Source organism: Pygocentrus nattereri, chromosome 11, assembly GCF_015220715.1.
Source record: "Pygocentrus nattereri isolate fPygNat1 chromosome 11, fPygNat1.pri, whole genome shotgun sequence".
NCBI lineage: Eukaryota > Metazoa > Chordata > Actinopteri > Characiformes > Serrasalmidae > Pygocentrus > Pygocentrus nattereri.
The window spans coordinates 18,656,324-18,675,021 of record NC_051221.1 but is presented as its reverse complement, the minus strand read 5'-3'; the positions used below and the strand labels follow the sequence as shown (position 1 = coordinate 18,675,021).

The window sequence follows — 18,698 nt, the reverse complement described above, 5'->3', positions numbered from 1 at the left end:
TTCTCTGATTGCATCTTCCAGGTCACAGTTCTCTTACAGCTTTCTTCTGTTCTTTCTTTTTGTAGGAATGAAGAGGTTGTGACCTCTGCAGAGATGCCTCTAGTTAAGGAAGTTACCACCACATTGAGAGAATGGGGCAGCATCTGGAAACAGCTGTTTGTGGTACTACATTTATGTTTGTTTGTTTGTGTGTGCGTGTGTGTGTGTGTGTGTATTTGTATGTGGTGAATGCATAAACAATTTTAAAGACTCATCAGGCTCATTGTGAGGACAGAAATATACATCCCTAGAATACATGTGCCTGGAATAAAGGTACTTGTGTGTTCTATAAGGTATTTAGTGTATGAGTGATATGGCTGTCTTGTTGTTAATGTTAACTCACGGTAAATCAAGTATTTACCTTCTCACAAGTGAGCGACTCTGTTTCTGACTCTGTAGGTGAATAAGAAGGTGCGTTTTAAGCAGGTACAGGGTTTGATGTGGGACCTGATGGAATGGCGCTCTCAGCTGCTCTCTGGCACGTTGCCTGGCGATGAGTTTAAGGAACTCAAACAGAAAGTCACATCTAAAATCGACTATGGAAATAAGTACTACACCTCTGTCATCTTTTTTTCTGTCTCTGTCCGTTCATCTGTCTGTTTTAAGTCATAGTGGTGGTTTAAGTCCTTGAACCCTACAGGTCTGAATTCATCAGTACACTTCAATTAATCTCTCATAGCTGCATAACTTACATGTTAGTTCCATAAAACTGAATAATTCATAGTAGTTACTGAGCACTAAATATATTATATATAACTATATTAATAACTGAATATCAACTCTCGGGTTCAAGGGGTTAAGTTATATGCACACTGTTTGAATAAGTAATTTAATGTTTGAATTTAGTCATCTAGTTAATTTGTGTAAGCACTGTTATGTTGTTTCATATGAGATTTTCGGCTGATAGTTTTGTAAATATGGCAGTGAGCTCTGCTCTTCGTCTACCTTCATGTATATATTAGGAGAAAATACCTAATTACCTGTGATATTTAGGTGAGACTGATTGTTTGATGTCTTATTCAGTCGTTGTTCTAGACATTCAGGAGAGTTCAAACGAAGCATCTTTTGAAGAAGTGTCTTTTCACTAGAACAGGCTTTGATAAAGTAGAAAGGGTCAAAAGGCTTCTGTCTAAATTGGGTGGGAGAACTGCTAGTTCCTCGTTAACAAAGGTACATGCAAAGGGGTTTCTTTGCTGTATTGCAGTGAAATCCACTGCAAACAAGTACACCTCAAAACCTGCCTCTATCCCATTCTCCCCCCACTGAATTCATAAAACCATAAACAAATGGTTCTGTGTGTATATGTGTGTGCGTTTGAGTGTGTTTGTGTGTAACTTTGGTGTGTGCATATGTTTGTTTTTAGACTTGTTTTTGTACATTTTTAGGACAAAGATGTGAAAAGCATCTTTGTAGCATTTGTAGCAAAATCATAGATAAACATAGTAACCTATGATGTCAGGATCAACATTGTCCAAATGTCCTTATTGTCCAAAATTTTTTTCTTTTGTTAACTGAAGTTACAGATGCATTAACTTAAATATGTGTGGTGCATGTATGTAGGGCATAGTTTCCCAACTTGTTCCTGGAGTACCTGCTGTCCTCCACATTTTTGTGTTTTCCTTCTCTGACACTTTCACTTCAACTCTGGAAGGGCTTGCAAATGAGCTGATGAGTTGGACCAGGTATGTTGGGAGCTGGGAAAGTACTAAAATACGCAGGTCAGGGGCTACCAGAGTTGCAAACCACTGGTGCAGGGTATATTATACATTTTATTAAAGGCAATGCAGGCAAATCCAGGACATTTTTCATCTTTTTCTACACTACCAGCTAAGCTGTGTAGGCTGGTCTGATACAAGATGTATAGCGTAGGTCACTCATGTCTGAGGCTTGCTCAGTGTTAGAGATAAACAGTGCCCCTTAAAAGATTGGGGACATCTGGCCTTCTTTTGACCTTTTTAAATGTTTTATTTTCACATATATTGTTCAATTAAGTATGAAAATATTTGCATAAGAACATACATGGATATAGTGTATTGCACACATCACCTTGGTATGAAGAGCAGGATTGATGACATGGTCTTCCTCTCTCTATCTCTGTTTCTCCCTGTGCAGGATCCTGGAGTTGGATCTAGTAGTAAGGGATGTTAATGGGAATATTCTGGACCCTGATAATGCCAGTGTTATCAGCTTGTTTAGAGCTCATGAGGACGCCACAGCAACCATCTCGGAGCGTATCAAAGAAGAGCAGGTCAGGAAGAAAGATCAGATATTTCTAACAACCTAGTTGCTTAATTTTGAAAATTGGTGACTATATTCAGAATGTTATAGTGGAGAATTCTGAACTACATTTACAAACATGAAATTAGCAAACTAAATTTGGCAACCATGCCCACTGCTGCAGTCAGAAGAACATTTTATACCCTATATGGTTACTCTATCTGAAATAATTGAATGTTATAGCTGTTAATGTAACCTAAACCTGAAAAATTATCTATACTTTGGTCCATACAACATGAATTATTTGCACAAAGTCAGCTGCCATAAAAAAAATAAAAAAATAAACAATTATGGTTTTATTAGGTTTTCTAATTATAGCATTGCCATGTTGATGAGTCTGAACCGCAGTTAAGCTGGAGCAAATCACAGCCTAATCAGGCAGTGATTAATGTGGCTGAGTCAGATGATTGTTGAAGTGATTTTAATCTAAACAACTGCATCTTACACGGGTCCTTATGCTTCACCATTCTAGTCTAATGTGCAGATGGATCATTCTGGAGTCTCAGCACGAATCCAGTCCTCACCCACACACAGCCTCTATGTCTTTGTACGGAATTTTGTCTGTCGCATTGGAGAAGAATCTGAACTTTTCATGTCTCTGTACGACCCCCTCAAACAAATGATCGTCAGGTGCGTTCCATAGTAATGTTTCAACAGTAGATCTTAATGAAACAGTTTTGTAGTCCAGCTCCATCATTGCATTTGTCTTTTTGTTGCTTGTGTTCACTTCCATAGTTCAAAATAAATTCCAATTAGAGCAGACAATATGGCAACAATATAGCATCAGAATAGCTCAAGACATTTTAGACTTAGTTTAATATTTTATTCATATCTCTGAAGTTTGTGAAGATGGAGCAGGCAGAAGTCTCTAGGAAGCTATAAGCTATGAGAACAATGATTTTTAAACAAGCGTTAAACTGAACATCAGGAAAAAAGCAAACAATTTGTAACAGTCTCTCTTTCTTACTGCAGTGAGAACTATTTGGTAAGATGGGGTGATAAAGGTTTTCCTAAAGATGTCGAGATGCTGAACAACCTGAAGGTGGTGTTTACTGTAAGTGAACACCAGAGGGGACCATTATCACATGCATTGCATCAAAGATTTTGTGTTAAATATTAAATAGCAGTAAATGTTTTGTTTGAAGGCAACCGTACACCTTCTAAGACATTAATAATTGTCCCTTGTTTTCTCTCTGAAGGATTTAGGCAACAAAGACTTGAACAGAGAGAAGATTTATCTTATATGTCAGATTGTGCGTGTTGGGAGAATGGACTTGAAAGACACCAGCACTAAGAAGTTCACCACAGGACTACGCAGGCCATTTGGGGTTGCAGGTATATTGGACTAAACGGAGGAATAGAGTTTATTTCATGTAAGAAATACAAAATCTGTCTGATGGACAACTGGTAAAACTGGAAGATCTCGCTGCAAAGGCAGTTCAATTGAAGCAATTCAGATGTGGTTTTAGTGTCATTATAATCATGGTTTTGTGGTCTAGTAACATAAGTTAGCATGTTTTTATATGCTGTTTTGTTCAATGCCATACGAAACTGTTTAATGTCATATGAAAGCTTGTTTGGCTGTCTGAAAAGTTATTAGTTGAATTTGAAGCCATCACTGTTGTTTCCTTGTTAGTGATGGACATCAGTGACATCATCAAAGGAAAGATGGAATGTGATGAAGAAAAGCAATATTTCATCCCTGTCCATCCGTAAGCTCTTCTCTTCTCTTCTCTTCTCTTCTCTTCTCTTCTCTTCTCTTCTCTTCTCTTCTCTTGTCTATTTTGCTATTTTCTTATTTCTCACACCTCCATCAGACCAGACACCATCTTTATCTTTCCTTTTTTCTACTGTCTGTCACTTATTTAGTTTGGCATTTTTGATATTGTGATGCGATTCACCTCACTGCCTTTTCCCTGCTCCCACATGTGCATATTGTAGGGTCTTGGCTGAGAATGACTTTCTCCACACACTCCTGAACAAGGTGACGGCCTCCAGAGGAGACAGTGGAGGCCAGGGTACGACAAACTGCTCCTGTTATTTCTCCCTTACGGTGCAGTACAGTGGTGTTATTTCTCTCTGCTAAAGGTTTATTATAACAAAGCATCCAATAAGCCTTTCTTCAGACAGTGAGGGAGCAAGGGTCTGGTTTCTAATGATTTGCCTCAGACAGTGAACAGCTAAGGTTTATAGCTTCATTAACACCAGCTAGTGGTGAGAAGAGAGAGAGAGAGAAATCGAGAGAGCAGGGACAGAAATGGTTGGATGGAGTTCAGTTACATCAGCTATATGAACCCATTTTTTCCTTTATATTGTATTGAGTGGGGTTGAATTGGCCTTTGCTTGCATTCACGATTGGCTGCTCAGGATCAGAAATCATGGACTGTATACAAACTACATATTCAAGGAAGAGGCCTTTTCTGCTGCCATGACCAGATGCAGAGCAAGAGAAGATTATTATCTTCTAGGGATGGGTAATATAATACTATAATAATAAATAAAATAATTGTGTTTACAATTTTTGAGAGTATTTTTAAATGTAAAACTGCTTCTTTTTTCTGTGTTCCAACTTATCAAACCTCAGAAAAAGTATATAGTGAATATATGTGATACATATTTAGTAACATGAAATTTTTTTAAATATTGCACTATTTTTGCCATATCAACAACCCCTATTACTGTTTCAACAACCTGCAAATACGAGACTATACAGTACAAAATACCCTGGGTCAAAGGATGTGTACTTATTTTCACTACAGTGCAACAAAACACGTAATTTGATGTATTTTGACCAGTGTTCTATATCTTCTACATATTGCGACTGTACAAGACAGTAAATGTCAAGGACAGTTTGAGATGTGTAAGAATGGCTAGTGCAAAAGTATTGATCTGAGTAGACTAGCAAATTATATGTAAACTGTAACTTGAGTGCAGCATAGTAGATATTGTCCATTATGAACAGACACAGTGTAGAAGCATGTTCCCACTTTATGGCTTTAATTGCCCATTTATTTTGATATGTCTCTCGTTCCTTTCTCCAATCTGTTGCACCTTGCAGGGCTGTGGGTAACAATGAAGGCGCTGGTGGGTGATATTGTCCAGATTCGTAAGGAATACCCCCACCTAGTGGACCGAAGCACAGTGGTGGCCCGAAAACTGGGCTTTCCTGAGATAATCATGCCTGGAGACATCCGCAACGACATCTACCTAACACTTCACTCCGGAGACTTCGACAAATACAACAAAACAACACAAAAGAATGTGGAGGTCATCATGCTAGTGTGCGATGAGGAGGGAAAGGTTGTGCCGGTGAGTGTGGATATGGACCTTGGACTTAAAACTATTGCACAGATTTTCAGGATATTTCTCTTTTTCTAAATGGAATTGATCAGCCAAGACATGCTTGGTGTCCAAAGTTTGCTTCTTTAGTTTTACACTGGAGCTGCGAGGCTAATGTAGGTAAGAAGTAATGAAGTAGCATCATGCACACTGCTGGCCTGAGTTATCACACAGTTACCTCAAAATGTGTTCAGTTGTTCAGAAATTTCAAATAAATTTGCTGTGGTTTCTGACAGTGTATGATATCCTGTTATCTATAAAAAAGCACAAACGTACAGACAAAATTGCAGCTTGACACAGTGTCACTTAATAATGTAAATATAAATAATGTATTATCTACAGACTATATCATGCAGTGTCAGAAACCACATAAACAGCCTTAAACTCGACATGGTATGAGAAGAGTGTGTGATGCTTTAGGAAGGTTTGTTGGTTTACCTAAGGTTGCATCACTTGTTAGCAACATTAGCCCTATAGCTTCAATGCAAAACTAATGACGCAAACCCTGCCGAACTTGGCTGATTGACTAAATAAGTAAGAGGAAAATTGTGTAAATTTGATTTTTACCAAACTATTGCTTAAAAGTCAAACAGAAAACCTTGAGTTCAAAACTACAGTTATTTCTTTTACTGTATTTTCAAATGAAAATAGCATAGTGGAGGATCGATCTTCTCAGATTTTTAGATAGAAGTCAGTGATCACTGCTGCAATCTGTCATCATCTTTCAGATATAGATTGCTTTCAAGTGTGTGTGTGTGTGTGTGTGTGTGTGTGTCAGAAGAGGAGAGAACACAGAGTCAGTGAGTGTGATATTAAATGCACTCTCTACTGAACATGTGCTCACACACGCTCTGCACTAGAGAATTCAGTACAGTTGTACTTTACATCTGATAAATTCAACTTAGTTATTTAACTCTGCCAGCTGTGAATAGTGCAGGGAGGCTATAGACAAAGTTTAGGAAACTGATTGACTGATTGCTTCTTCTTGATCTTCCTGTTCAGAACGCTATCTGTTTAGGAGCAGGGGATCAACCAGCAAGCGAATACAGATCTGTCATCTACTACCAGATTAAACAACCTCGCTGGATGGAAACGTTCAAGGTTGGGCTGTTTCTCTGTTCTTTTCTTATTTTAGGAGAAGTACCTGGTTAAAACAAGAAATAGAAGCACAGCTGAGATAGGACCTTATAGTAGGTTGACAACTGCATGGTCACCACATAAACACAAAGAAGAGAAGCATGAAAACAAATCCTTGACAGAACAGCAGCAGTCACAACAGCCATTTTAATGGCCATAATCTTCTAATCAACTTCAAATTATCAACAGCCAGTCTTTCAGGAAATTTCAGCATTTTTCAGAAAATCCTGGCAGCTCGACTTGACTACAAGAACATCAATAGTAAAAGACCTCTGTAACTCAGTGCACTAACATCACTAAAAGTTTAAAAGGTTCTAATTGTCATAAAATATAAGATTATTTCAAATGCTTTAAAAGTTGTTTTAAAAGTGAAATGAATTCAAATAAAAAATGATGTGAATTAAATGCACTAATTGAGATAAATACTTTGACGCATTTGGCAAAGAAGGCAACAAAATGACGATGACAGTGTGGTCAAAGTAAGAAAGAGTGCTGGCCATACCCAATACTTACACTTACCCACAGTTAAAATCCTGTTTGCGAATGTTATCTGGTCCTCCTTTTGTCTGTAGGTGGCAATCCCTCTGGAGGAGATGCCGAGGATTCACCTGCGCTTCATGTTCCGCCATCGCTCTTCTCAGGAGTGTGAGTGTTGTGAAAAGGCCCGTCATTTTGGAGCAGTTTTTAATACATCCTTATCATTTTCCATTAAGGAGAAACTTCAGAGTCATCTTATGGGTTGTTTCATTGCTGTATTAGCTCAAGTGAAGTTTGACAGATGATTGGAAAGATGATGGATTGACTACAGGTCAGGTTCATAAGGCTATATGACAATTACTTAGGCCTTTCATGACAAGTGACATAAACCTATATAAACATTTAAATAGGCTTATTATAATAAGTGGCAATTGTTTTATCAACATTTTTAACAAAAATTGATCAACTTCAATGTCAAGTTGACATAACACATACAGTGGGGTCCTCATATCTGGGACCACATTAAGAATCTGAGATTGATTTCATTTAATCCTGGAAATAAACAACAGAACATTTTAGAATTTTGAGGGAAAAAATAAAGTTATATATATATTTTATAGAAACAAACAAATAAGTTGAACAAGAAATGTTTACAATTATATATTGTTTTTACATCACTGAACTTTGGTCTGATTACATTAGATTTTTTTTGTCTTATTCCTTCTATTTAAGCATGTGTTCTGATGAGTCTCAGGTGGATTTGATCAAACTCATCAGAGACTGTTGTCAGTTGCATGCTGTCATTAAAGCAAAATGGGGCAAAAACTACAGCATGTACTCGGATTGTTCTGCTGAAAATCTAATTTGAAATGAGACATTTTCACTAGTGGTCTCAAACTTTTAGTCCCCACTGTATGTCAAGTGACAGGTTTTTGTTGACATTAGGTGCTGTCATAACACTTTCTGGGGTGAAATGGCATAGCATGTTATAACAGTAGCATTTTGTCCATTTCACAGTTTATCTTCTGTGTTTTTTAGTCTTCAGTTTGCTGCTGTTCTTAAAATACTGCAATAGACATTTTTATCCTGACAAAATTTATTACCCAGGTCATTTTTGGAGATGACAATAGCCTGAAGCTATCCTAATTAATTAATCTTACATTAAGATTCCTACATTTCAAGGGAAGACGTGACTCCAGGAAGCAGCGTTTTGAATGCCAAACTCTGTTTAGTGTTTTAGCATAAACAGGAAAAAGGAACTCACTTTGCTTAACCCCTTAAAATCCCAGGCTAATTATATACTAAGGCTTATTGTTCAGTTACTACAGGGACATCAGTTTAAAGTGGTTGAGCTATTCTTAGGTTGTAGAAGAGTGAAAAAATATTGGGGTCCTCGGTCAGAGAAAAAGCACATAACTCATTACAGTATCATGGCATTGCCATAGGGCTTCATAAAGTCTTATGAACACCAATATAACATTAACTTTACTTGAGGACCAGAGAAAATATACATAATAAAGTATCACTATCAAACCTTCACAGCATAGCTATAATACCATAGACCTTCATTCAGTGTTACCACAAACTGTCAAAGCATCTTTTTAGCAGTACTTAATTTAGAAAGATTTCAAAAAACAAAAAAAACATTTTAAATAAAGCTCTTTTGCTTTAATAACACAGCATGCACTGACACAGCTCTGATCATTAGCAGTGACAAGTCCCTGATAAGTAGATAAAATCCAGAGTTATCTGAACATAAGTTTCAATAAAAGGAATAACACTAAAAAATGCCTTTTTGTACAAAAACATTAACATGGTCAATGTCACCAACTGGCTTAAATAGAATAGTGACCTGGAAGCAATGCAGAATCATGAACATGTCTTATTCATTTTAATTAAATTCAAAATTCTAAAATATTCTGTTTTAATATCCAGGATTTTATGAAATGCAGTCTCAGACTGTGTTTTTCAATGTGGTGTCAGACTTAAGTTTAATTCCAGCTTGATGCAGAAGTTGACAAAAGCAGCCTTGATGACATTGCCTCTTATTGTAATAAGACATGTTTATGTAGATGTTTATAAATGTTTATGTAGGTTTGTATTGGTTTGACAACTGAAAGGCTTATGTAATTGCCATGTAGCTTTATGAACCTGACCTACAATAAAATTTTGCCTCAAATTCAAAGACTTTAACAATATAATGTTGCCCAATGCAGCTGTTTATAAGCCAGATCGATACAGTGCTTGTAGAATACTTCATGTTTTAAAACTATAACATTCGATTTGCCATATTCAAACTGGCTTATGTACTTAATTACTCCATCTGTTATTTGTGTGTTGTTAAATTATTTTTATTGGTTTGTTTTTTTCTATTTTCTTTTTCTTTGTTCGATGGTTACTTTACTAGCATGCTAGCAAGTTAGCAAGCTAAGAGTTACACTGCTACCAATAACAAAGTAACTGAGGGCAGGTGTATTCATACAGACAAATAAGTGCCTCACTGTCCCCTCCTCACCTAGTCCTGCATGTGGCCACTTGTGTAATGTAGCACATGCAGTTTGAGTCATGAAGTGAAGTCAGTGAGGGCAAGTTAAAGACACTGAAATACAGAGTGGCTCTGTACATTCTACTTTAGGTCTGTAAAGTAAATCCTCTCTCCCTTACGACTCTCACTCTGCCTCTCTTTCCCACTGTATAATTCATCGAACAAGCTCACACTAAATGACCTGCCACGTAGTTCCTCAATAATTCAACTAAATTAAATAAATTAAATTGAAATACATCAAATGACAGAACTTTCTTGCCACCTGAACTTTATTTTGCCTCAGCATGACATTTCCACCACCCTCTGAACATCCTTCAGGTTCTGAGTTTGTGAGCCTGCGTGAACCCAGCAGCTGCTTGGTATGAAAGAGGCACGAGTTCTGCTCTAAAGTCAGAGCATGTTGTCTTTCTATAGTCAGATTCAGTCAAGCTCAAAAGATCAGACTAAATAAGGCTGAAGGAGCTTCTCTCTTTCTCTCTTTTAGTTACCGTTCTCCTCAGTTCTCTGAAAACAAGTGTTTTTTAACATTTAAAGTTTAGTGCAATAGGTTATTCTGAATATTCTTACATTGTTAAAAATGTATTTGTATGTCTATGTGTAGATCCTGTATGCTATGTTATCATATATATTTCCTATATTTTTTCATCTCTGTAGCAAAGGACAAGAGTGAGAAGAACTTTGCCATGGCGTTTGTGCGACTGATGAAGGAGGATGGGACAGTGCTGAAGGATGGAATACATGACCTGATGGTGTTTAAGGTCAGATAGTGGACTCACTCACACACATTCAGAGAGCATATTACCTTTTGTAATATGTCTTCCCACATAGGGCACTCAGTCAAAAGAGTTTGCAGCATTGCAGATGTGCATCCTGCAGATAGGGTAGAGTACTTTGAACCTTGCCGTGGCCTATGCTGCATGACGGTATATTCGAGCACACTAAGGAAAAACTTTTTTGAGAAGTACTAAATGATAGAACATCTACATGATTGCATAGTAATGAGTGCTTAGCATACTTCTCCAAGCATGTTGAAATTTTCCTCTACATGTTGAAGTATTCCTCCTAAGGTCAGTAAGTAACAACAAAACCGAGCTATTTCCAAACGTAGAGTATGTGTACTGAGGAGTGAACAATATTAACTGAAGTTTTAACAGTATGTGGTTTTAACAGTATGTGGTTTAACAGTAATGTGGTTTTCCTTGATATGGGCCCTTTAAAAACTGCATTGGCATGGTGTGGTGAAGTTCTTTATATAAGTGTTATTTTCTCCTTTTAGGGTGATAGTAAACGCATGGAGGATGTGAGCTCCTATCTGTCTTTGCCGGCAGAGCGCAGTCACACTGATGTCCACAAGGGGTCCACACTAATGAGGAATAATAGCAGTGTAGGTGGCCTGTCCGTCAGCTCACGGGACAGCTTCACCATATCCACTCTCGTCTGCTCCACCAAACTCACCCAGAACGGTATGTGTATACATGTATCCCTGTGAGAATGAGAGAGAGAGAAAAGGTGGTTTGTATATTTCTGTCTGTGAAATGGACATTTAGTCTTTAAATCCTCCAACTCACTCACTCACACGCACACATACACGCTCACAGTCAGGTGTGCTATAACAGCTGTTCTTGAGAAAGCCCGTTAATCACATTAATGAATCTTCCAAAAACATCAATCACGCCACACTGCTTTCGCTGGGCCCATATGGACACGCGCACAGCCACACACGTACATGTATACCTGCATTTGTAATATAAGTGATCCTTAATCCTTACTTTAGGATATACACTAAAAATTTGTAAGAATGTCTAAAATGAACAAAATTACACACAAAGTTCAGCATTTCTCTACTGTGCTTATGTCATGATCAATGGATCAATAAAAATAGTACAAAATTGCTTGGAGTAAAATCTCTACATTAACTTACATTAAAATTAAACAATGTTTTTGTCTTCTCCTGTAAAGTCGCTACTTTGGAGACAATTGTTTTTCTTTGCATAGCGACAATTTAATATTGCTGCCTCTACTGATTTTGTGTGACATACATAAGTACATACAGTACCTATTCTTAGGCAGCTGTGAAAATTGCTTTAAACTGTGTATCTTGTCAAAAAATGATTTTTTTCCAGTGATTGTTCACAATAAAATGTTAGAATAAAAACAAATAAACATAAATACAGAAGTAACAAGTGTTTTTTTTTCCAGAAAGGTTATTAATATATTGGTTAGAGGAACTACAGTTACTACAGTTAGAAGAACTTCATGGATTGCATGGATTGGTTAAATTCCATGGACAACATAATTTAACTTAATAAAGGACTGATTAACTGAACTGGGTACTGGATCGTAAATGTGTAAATTCTGGGCTTCCTCAAGATAAGGCTTGGAAATGGAGAAGCTAACACAATCTCATGAGAAGTCACAATGTATTGTTTATTTATTTGTATTTATTAATCAGTGTTTTTGCACAAATAAATGGTTCTTGTCCAGACAAATAGATTTCCATATCATTTCTCAGATGGCCTAAGTCTTTTGCCAAGCACTGCATATCATTGATTATATTATGAAATACAGTGCCAGAAACCACATTAGCAAGTTTGAGGTTACTTAGCATGTTTGGTTTGATGTAGGAGTTTGATGAATTAGGCAAGCAGTTTTGCACAATGATGATGACGTATAAGCTTCCATTCTGGCTAGAGTGTGTTAGCCTCAAAGCTTCAGAAGAAAATGTATCTTAGCTGATTACATTTGGGGTAAGGAGAGAATTATGCAAATTAGATTTTATACCAAAGTTCGTACACAAGCACCAGAAAAATAGCAGCTTGGAGATGAGGTGTAATAGCAGAAGGATGTGACGAGTGTGTGTGTGTGTGTGTCTGTGTTTTGCAGTGGGCTTGCTGGGGCTGCTTAAATGGAGAACTCGGCCTGAACTGCTTAAAAGTAACCTACAGGACCTCAAGCTCATCGATGGAGAGGAGGTTGTCAAGGTGTGCGTTTTTGGAGTGTTAGAGGGGTTTGTATTTTGTGTTTTTTATATATGTTGTTAAAGTAACCTCTTCATATCTGCTGTGTGTGTGCGTGTGTGTGTGTGTGTGTGTGAATACAGTTTCTACAGGACACACTCGATGCTCTGTTTAACATCATGATGGAGCACTCTCAGACAGACGACTATGACATACTGGTGTTTGACGCCCTGGTGAGGAACCCACACATCTGCTGCTAGACCTTTAATAAATTCAAGTTTTTATTTTCCCAAAACAAGGGTTTTTTATTTCCCAAATATTTCTATGCAACACCCCCTGTCCATATCTGTCTAACTCCCTCTCTTTCTCTTTGTTCTGTCTTTCTCTAACTCTCTCTTCTCTTACTATCTCTCTTTGTCTCATTGTCTCTTTTTCTCATTGTCTTTCTCCTTGACTCTCTCTCTTTCTTTCTCAGATTTATATCATAGGACTGATTGCAGACAGGAAGTTTCAGCACTTCAACACTGTGTTGGAAGCTTACATTAAACAGCATTTTAGTGCTACTCTGGCTTACAAGTAAGTAAAGATATTTCAAATACACACACACAAAGAAAGACACAGATCTTTCTGTTTGTACAGTTTGAATTAAGCTGTTTTAGACATATTCCTTTACCTCTTTAACAAGGTTTCTGTAGCTTTTCCTTTTTTCTGGTGCGTTTATAATGCTTGTAAAGCTTTGTGAGGCTTATAAATAATTTCTGATTAATGAGAGTGACCTACTCTACTAGATTAGAAGCAATCATGTCTGTTTCACTGTGTGTTCCATGTAGGGATGTCAAAAATTCATTCACTCAATTAAAAAAAAGTTCTATTAAAATGTGCCATCTCAGTGCACTGGCAGTCTGCATGATGATAATGCATATTTTAAATTCTTCACTGCTCTCTCTTACAGTAAGAAACAGAGTGCTTAATATGCATTTTTGCTCCAGTGTTTTTATAAATTTTTTATTGGAGTCTTTTAAAGGCTTCCTAATTTGTCTTTTTGCTCTTAAAATTTAAGCTCTACTTTTGGTCAGTTCTCAAAAAATCTACAGGTATTTATTTCCATCCTTCCACTATGAAAAGACAACTCAGAAAGGATGCTAAGGAAAAGGAAATAAGAAAAGTCAAAGAAGCTGCTGGTGTTCTCAGAGCAATGGACTGACAACCACAGAGTTTAGACCTCAGCATCGCTGAATGTGTTTGGGATTACTTGAACTTGAGGAGCAGAAAATGCAAACAACTGCTAAGACTGAACTTTGGATGTGTAGAAATATATCCCTGCAAATTTCTTTGAAAAACTTGTAATGGAAGTTGTAATAAATGCAAAGGGTAGACACACTTAATACTGAACGTTTAGATGTTATGTTTAGTGTTGGAAGACTTTGTGTAATTTTCTATATATACTTGTACCTAATGCCCAGTTTGACTGGAAATGAAAAAATTGTGGGTGGTCTTTGAATTCTGCACCATATGACATCATTGCTGCCAATTAATAGAATTAGCAGTAATGGTTTTCTTTCATTAACAGGCTGAAGAGTGTGCAGTAGTTGTGTGAGTGTGTGAGCATGTATATGCGAGTGCATGTTTTGGAGATTTTTGCAGGTCTGACATATTTGACAGGTGTCATCTGCAGTGCCCTCTGTTTTTACACTTGTTCCTTTCTATTTTCCCTCATTCTCTCTGTTTTGAGAAAATGAGAGAAGGGGAGGAAGACAGAGGGAAAGTGAAAGAAAAAGAGACAGCATGAATCATGGCCTTCGGCTAAATGTCATAAAGAGAGCTAAGGACATCATTATAATATTCATTTCATAAAACTCTGCTCTACATGAACAAAATCCACCTAAAATCCTCCATTAAAAGGAAATAGGTTAACAACATCTAAATAATGCATGTTACATCAGAGTGCAGAGTAATACATCCTCTCTGTTTATACAGCAGGGAGGTGGTGTGTATGTGTGTGTGTGTGTGTGTGTGTGGGGATTTATACAGTACTTTAATGTTATTGTTTAATCCTGTTAGAGCAACTGCAGTATTATGAGAGAGAAGAGCATCTTTTGGGGCAAGAAGATATTAATGAATTGCTCTACTGATGAATGCACTTTTTACATGCATACTCTGTCACAACAGTACAGTAATGCCATCGTTAAAGTATTTGATATCCGGAACACACATATGAAAAATGTGAGGCATTTAAATGATCAGCTAATCCCGTTCTCTTTTGTTCTGTTCTGTTTTCCCTTTTTTCTCTCATTTCTTGCTAATTGCTTTGAAAATAATGCAACTTTACCTGACAATACACACTGTTGAACTGAACTGAAAAATGGAACACTCTCTCCTACAGAAAGCTGATGTCAGTGTTGAAGACGTATCTGGATGTGTCCAGCCGTGGTGAGGCATGTGAGCCAATTCTTCGCACTCTGAAGGCCCTAGAGTACATCTTCAAATTCATTGTCCGCTCCCGCATGCTGTACTCCCAGTGAGTGGTTTTTTTGCCTAGTGCTAGTTGTGGTTTTGAGTGTGTGAGTTGTCATGGTTATTGGGCGGACTTAATAGTTAGGCTGCAGCTTGGTTGTTTATCAACAAAGTTTTACCAAATCCCATGTGTAATAGTGCCTGGAAGAGGCACTGAACTGCAGTTGCCTCATGTCCTGCTGGGAAAGCAAAGCATTCTGGGAACTTGAGTCCCCTTAGAGTGTCACATTGTCACATTAGCGTTATATATTTACTCTTTTGCAGTGAATCTTAAAGCGGTAGTTCAGTGGAACATCCATTTTCCAGTTAGTTAGTCTAGTTTTGCGGTGGAGATATGAGGGTAATGTAGCTAACAAGTAATGGAAACTTATGTACTCCAATTCACATCAATTGCATGCCTAAATCATCGCACACTTGCAGCAAGTTTTCCAGGTAATCTCAAATAGATTTGCTCGTACTGTTATTTATAAAATGGACAAAATATGTAGCAGAGGTTGAAACTGTTGTAGCAGCCATCTTGATGCCTACTTTTTTGTACTTTCATCTATTTTTATAGATAACTCTGACAGTGGTTTAGGGCTTGTGTGATACTGAGGCATGAGGCATGCAATTTGCACTTATACAAATGGTAGTAAACAAAGGCTTATTATTTATTAGCCACATTAGGCGCAATTTTAGTAATGAACTATGGTGGTGGAAATATGGAAGTTTGGAGTACAGAAAGCAGTGTTTTCCTTCTGACAGTAAAGCAATAAATACTTTTATTTTTTCCTATTAGTTTCTGGATGAAACCAATTCTACTATCAACTATAAGTTATGTAAAGAAGCAAATCAGTAGCAAAATTAAAATAAAAATGTAATTTGTAAAATGGCAATGTATTTCTATTTTTGAATTTAAACACTCAATTTAGGCTCAAAATTAAAGTTCAAGTTCTGTTTTACCATTTTAATTTGCTGTTTGGTATACTAGATTTGGCATTTCATTTACACAGAGATTAAGATTGTTTATAAGTAGCTATTAAAGTTTATTTAAATTAAATTATATTTCTAGCATTGCATAGTTATGTTCCATATGATTATGCAGTAATGGTGTCAAAACAACAATTAAAATGTATACATGCATTTTCAGTCTTTTATGCATTTTCCCTTTTTAATAATGCAGTTGAAATTACATTATCAAAAATAAGACTAAGCTAGAAAAAAATAAAAATTCAAATGTAAAAAAATATGCTTAATGTAATCCAATTTAAAAGGGAAACAGCACCCATCCCCCTGCTACGCTAATTCCATGCAAGATAATTTTGGGTCTTTACACATGACACCCGGAGAAACTTTAATCTAACAAGTGGCAGAATTTTCTGTTTTAATGATCGAGTCAAAATTATTGCCTGTGTTGACCAACCTTAGGCTGCAGACGTGGCAGATAGAGATAAATCTAGTGATCATCAGATGTGGATATATTGCTGTGTTTATAGTACACACAAACACCGAGTTGTTGTGGCTGAGATGGCAACAGCCACTGTGCCCTGTCAGAACAGTGCCATATTTTAGCTGAATTTAGCCAGGGGGTCTCTAAATAAACGTCATCTTTTGGGTCTGTCACAAACAGGAGCAATACTGACACACAGGAAACGTTCCTATGAACGTTTTAATTGTAACATTCAGAGGATGTTTTGAGGTTGTTATCAGGACCACAGATTATGTTATATGATGATCTTCTCAGAAGAACATTGGATTTATTGCTTTGTGTAACTTATATCTGCTGATGTAAGGATGGCTGCAAACTTTTGGATGCAATGCATGCTCCACTGAGTATGCTTTTGGTAGTGTCCTGATGAGATGATCAGTAGGTGAAAGACTATATAAATTAAAATGCAGTGGAGTCGAATGCATTTTCAAAACCGTTTTGCCACAGAATGCACACAGCAGGCATGAATATGTAATTGCAAAGAGAGAGGTGCTGTTTCCCCTTTATACAATAGAATTTTGCCATCTTCCTAATTTGGGGCTCTATTTGATAATGCAATTTCAAATATGTTATAAGAGAGTGCCAATTCATATAAGGTGAATTACATTTTAATTATTATTTTGACACAATTATTGCAAAATCATATAAAACATATTTCAGTTTGTCTGAGAGGCTACTTACAACAGAAATTCTTCTGCAATACATAATCATCTCATTCTGCTAGCCCCTAGAAGCAAGATACTCGCAACTAGTTATTAGGAATGGGCATTTTGGTCAAATCTGATATTTGAAATTTTTAAGAATTATTGAAAAAATAATCAAGTACTAACCTCCCCTTCACACTCCAGGATCCTACACACCAGATGTGCCAGGAGACAGTGACAACAGACATTAGTGCTCAGTATCTTACCATTAATGTACTACTTTAAACCCAGTCCACAGATCCATAGAAAGTGATGTGTAGCTTGAAATTTACACAGAAAAAGGTGCCAATCTAAGGTCTTTGAGAAAAATGGACAAAATCTAATCGTCTGTTTTCACCTCAGCTACCTTTATAAACCAGAAACCATAATTCAGACATGATTCTTAGAGCATATCATGCTAGTGACAAATGTATTTACATATCTAACATCTAATTTACCTCATTTACAATTTTTAAACTTTCATGAAATTTCAGAATATTCAGGCATTCTAATTCATCCATAGTAGTTATTGAAAAGTAGTCCACTTTTTTGAATGGCTAGCCAACTTATATATATGCCAAAATATATATTGCAATGCGATCTCTAGTGTGTGACTGTTTTCAGGTATACATCTTATGACAACATTTATCATGTTAATTGTTAGCATTAAAGTGTGACGATATACCTTGTGCTTGCCTTTTCTTCAGGTTATTGAAGGTTGGGTTATGTTGTAGTACAGGAGCATATAGCTGCCAAAGCCAGTGAAAACACTCTACAAAGAAAACTTTCTGTGTGTGTCTGTGTGTTGCAGTCTTCTATCTGACTAGTTCTGTGGCGGCACTTTGAAGCTGACTGCAGCGTTAATGCCTAATAAGCATTGATGCTTCAACAGCAGCTAAATGAACAATGATGGAGAATGGTGTGTGTGTGCAATGCTAAATGAGCATTAATGATGAAGCGAGTGTCTGAATTAGCGTTTGTGATAGACTGAACTGACAAACGACAGAAAAGAAAGATGGATTCATTGTCTGGCTCAGCGCATGCAGCAGCATATGATAACTAGAAAGACTTTTAATTAGATAGTATGATGTGATGGAGATAGATTACTGGGCAAACATCCAGGAGCACTGCAGAGGTTTGCTTCTACCATTTTTCTTTCTCTTTCTTTGTTTCTCTCTCCAGCTTTCATGCTCTTCTCATTCCTCTCTCTGCGCCCATTCCTACCCCTCTCTTTTCCTTTGGATTTTGGATGCATACTTTAT

General features: G+C 37.0%; 1 protein-coding gene across 1 annotated transcript in view; it reads left to right on the top strand.

The window, feature by feature from the left end:
* LOC108438823 (dedicator of cytokinesis protein 2) overlaps positions 1 to 18,698 on the top strand; it is a 127,861-nt gene that overhangs the window by 7,162 nt on the left and 102,001 nt on the right. Inside the window, exons 5-21 of the mRNA XM_017716894.2 lie at positions 66 to 162; positions 439 to 587; positions 2,152 to 2,287; positions 2,789 to 2,946; positions 3,289 to 3,370; positions 3,516 to 3,651; positions 3,953 to 4,028; positions 4,258 to 4,334; positions 5,375 to 5,625; positions 6,658 to 6,756; positions 7,365 to 7,437; positions 10,469 to 10,572; positions 11,091 to 11,277; positions 12,698 to 12,795; positions 12,915 to 13,004; positions 13,247 to 13,347; positions 15,155 to 15,289. Coding sequence (XP_017572383.1) covers positions 66 to 162; positions 439 to 587; positions 2,152 to 2,287; positions 2,789 to 2,946; positions 3,289 to 3,370; positions 3,516 to 3,651; positions 3,953 to 4,028; positions 4,258 to 4,334; positions 5,375 to 5,625; positions 6,658 to 6,756; positions 7,365 to 7,437; positions 10,469 to 10,572; positions 11,091 to 11,277; positions 12,698 to 12,795; positions 12,915 to 13,004; positions 13,247 to 13,347; positions 15,155 to 15,289 — 2,049 coding nt within the window. The remainder of the gene's footprint in view (positions 1 to 65; positions 163 to 438; positions 588 to 2,151; positions 2,288 to 2,788; positions 2,947 to 3,288; positions 3,371 to 3,515; positions 3,652 to 3,952; positions 4,029 to 4,257; positions 4,335 to 5,374; positions 5,626 to 6,657; positions 6,757 to 7,364; positions 7,438 to 10,468; positions 10,573 to 11,090; positions 11,278 to 12,697; positions 12,796 to 12,914; positions 13,005 to 13,246; positions 13,348 to 15,154; positions 15,290 to 18,698) is intronic.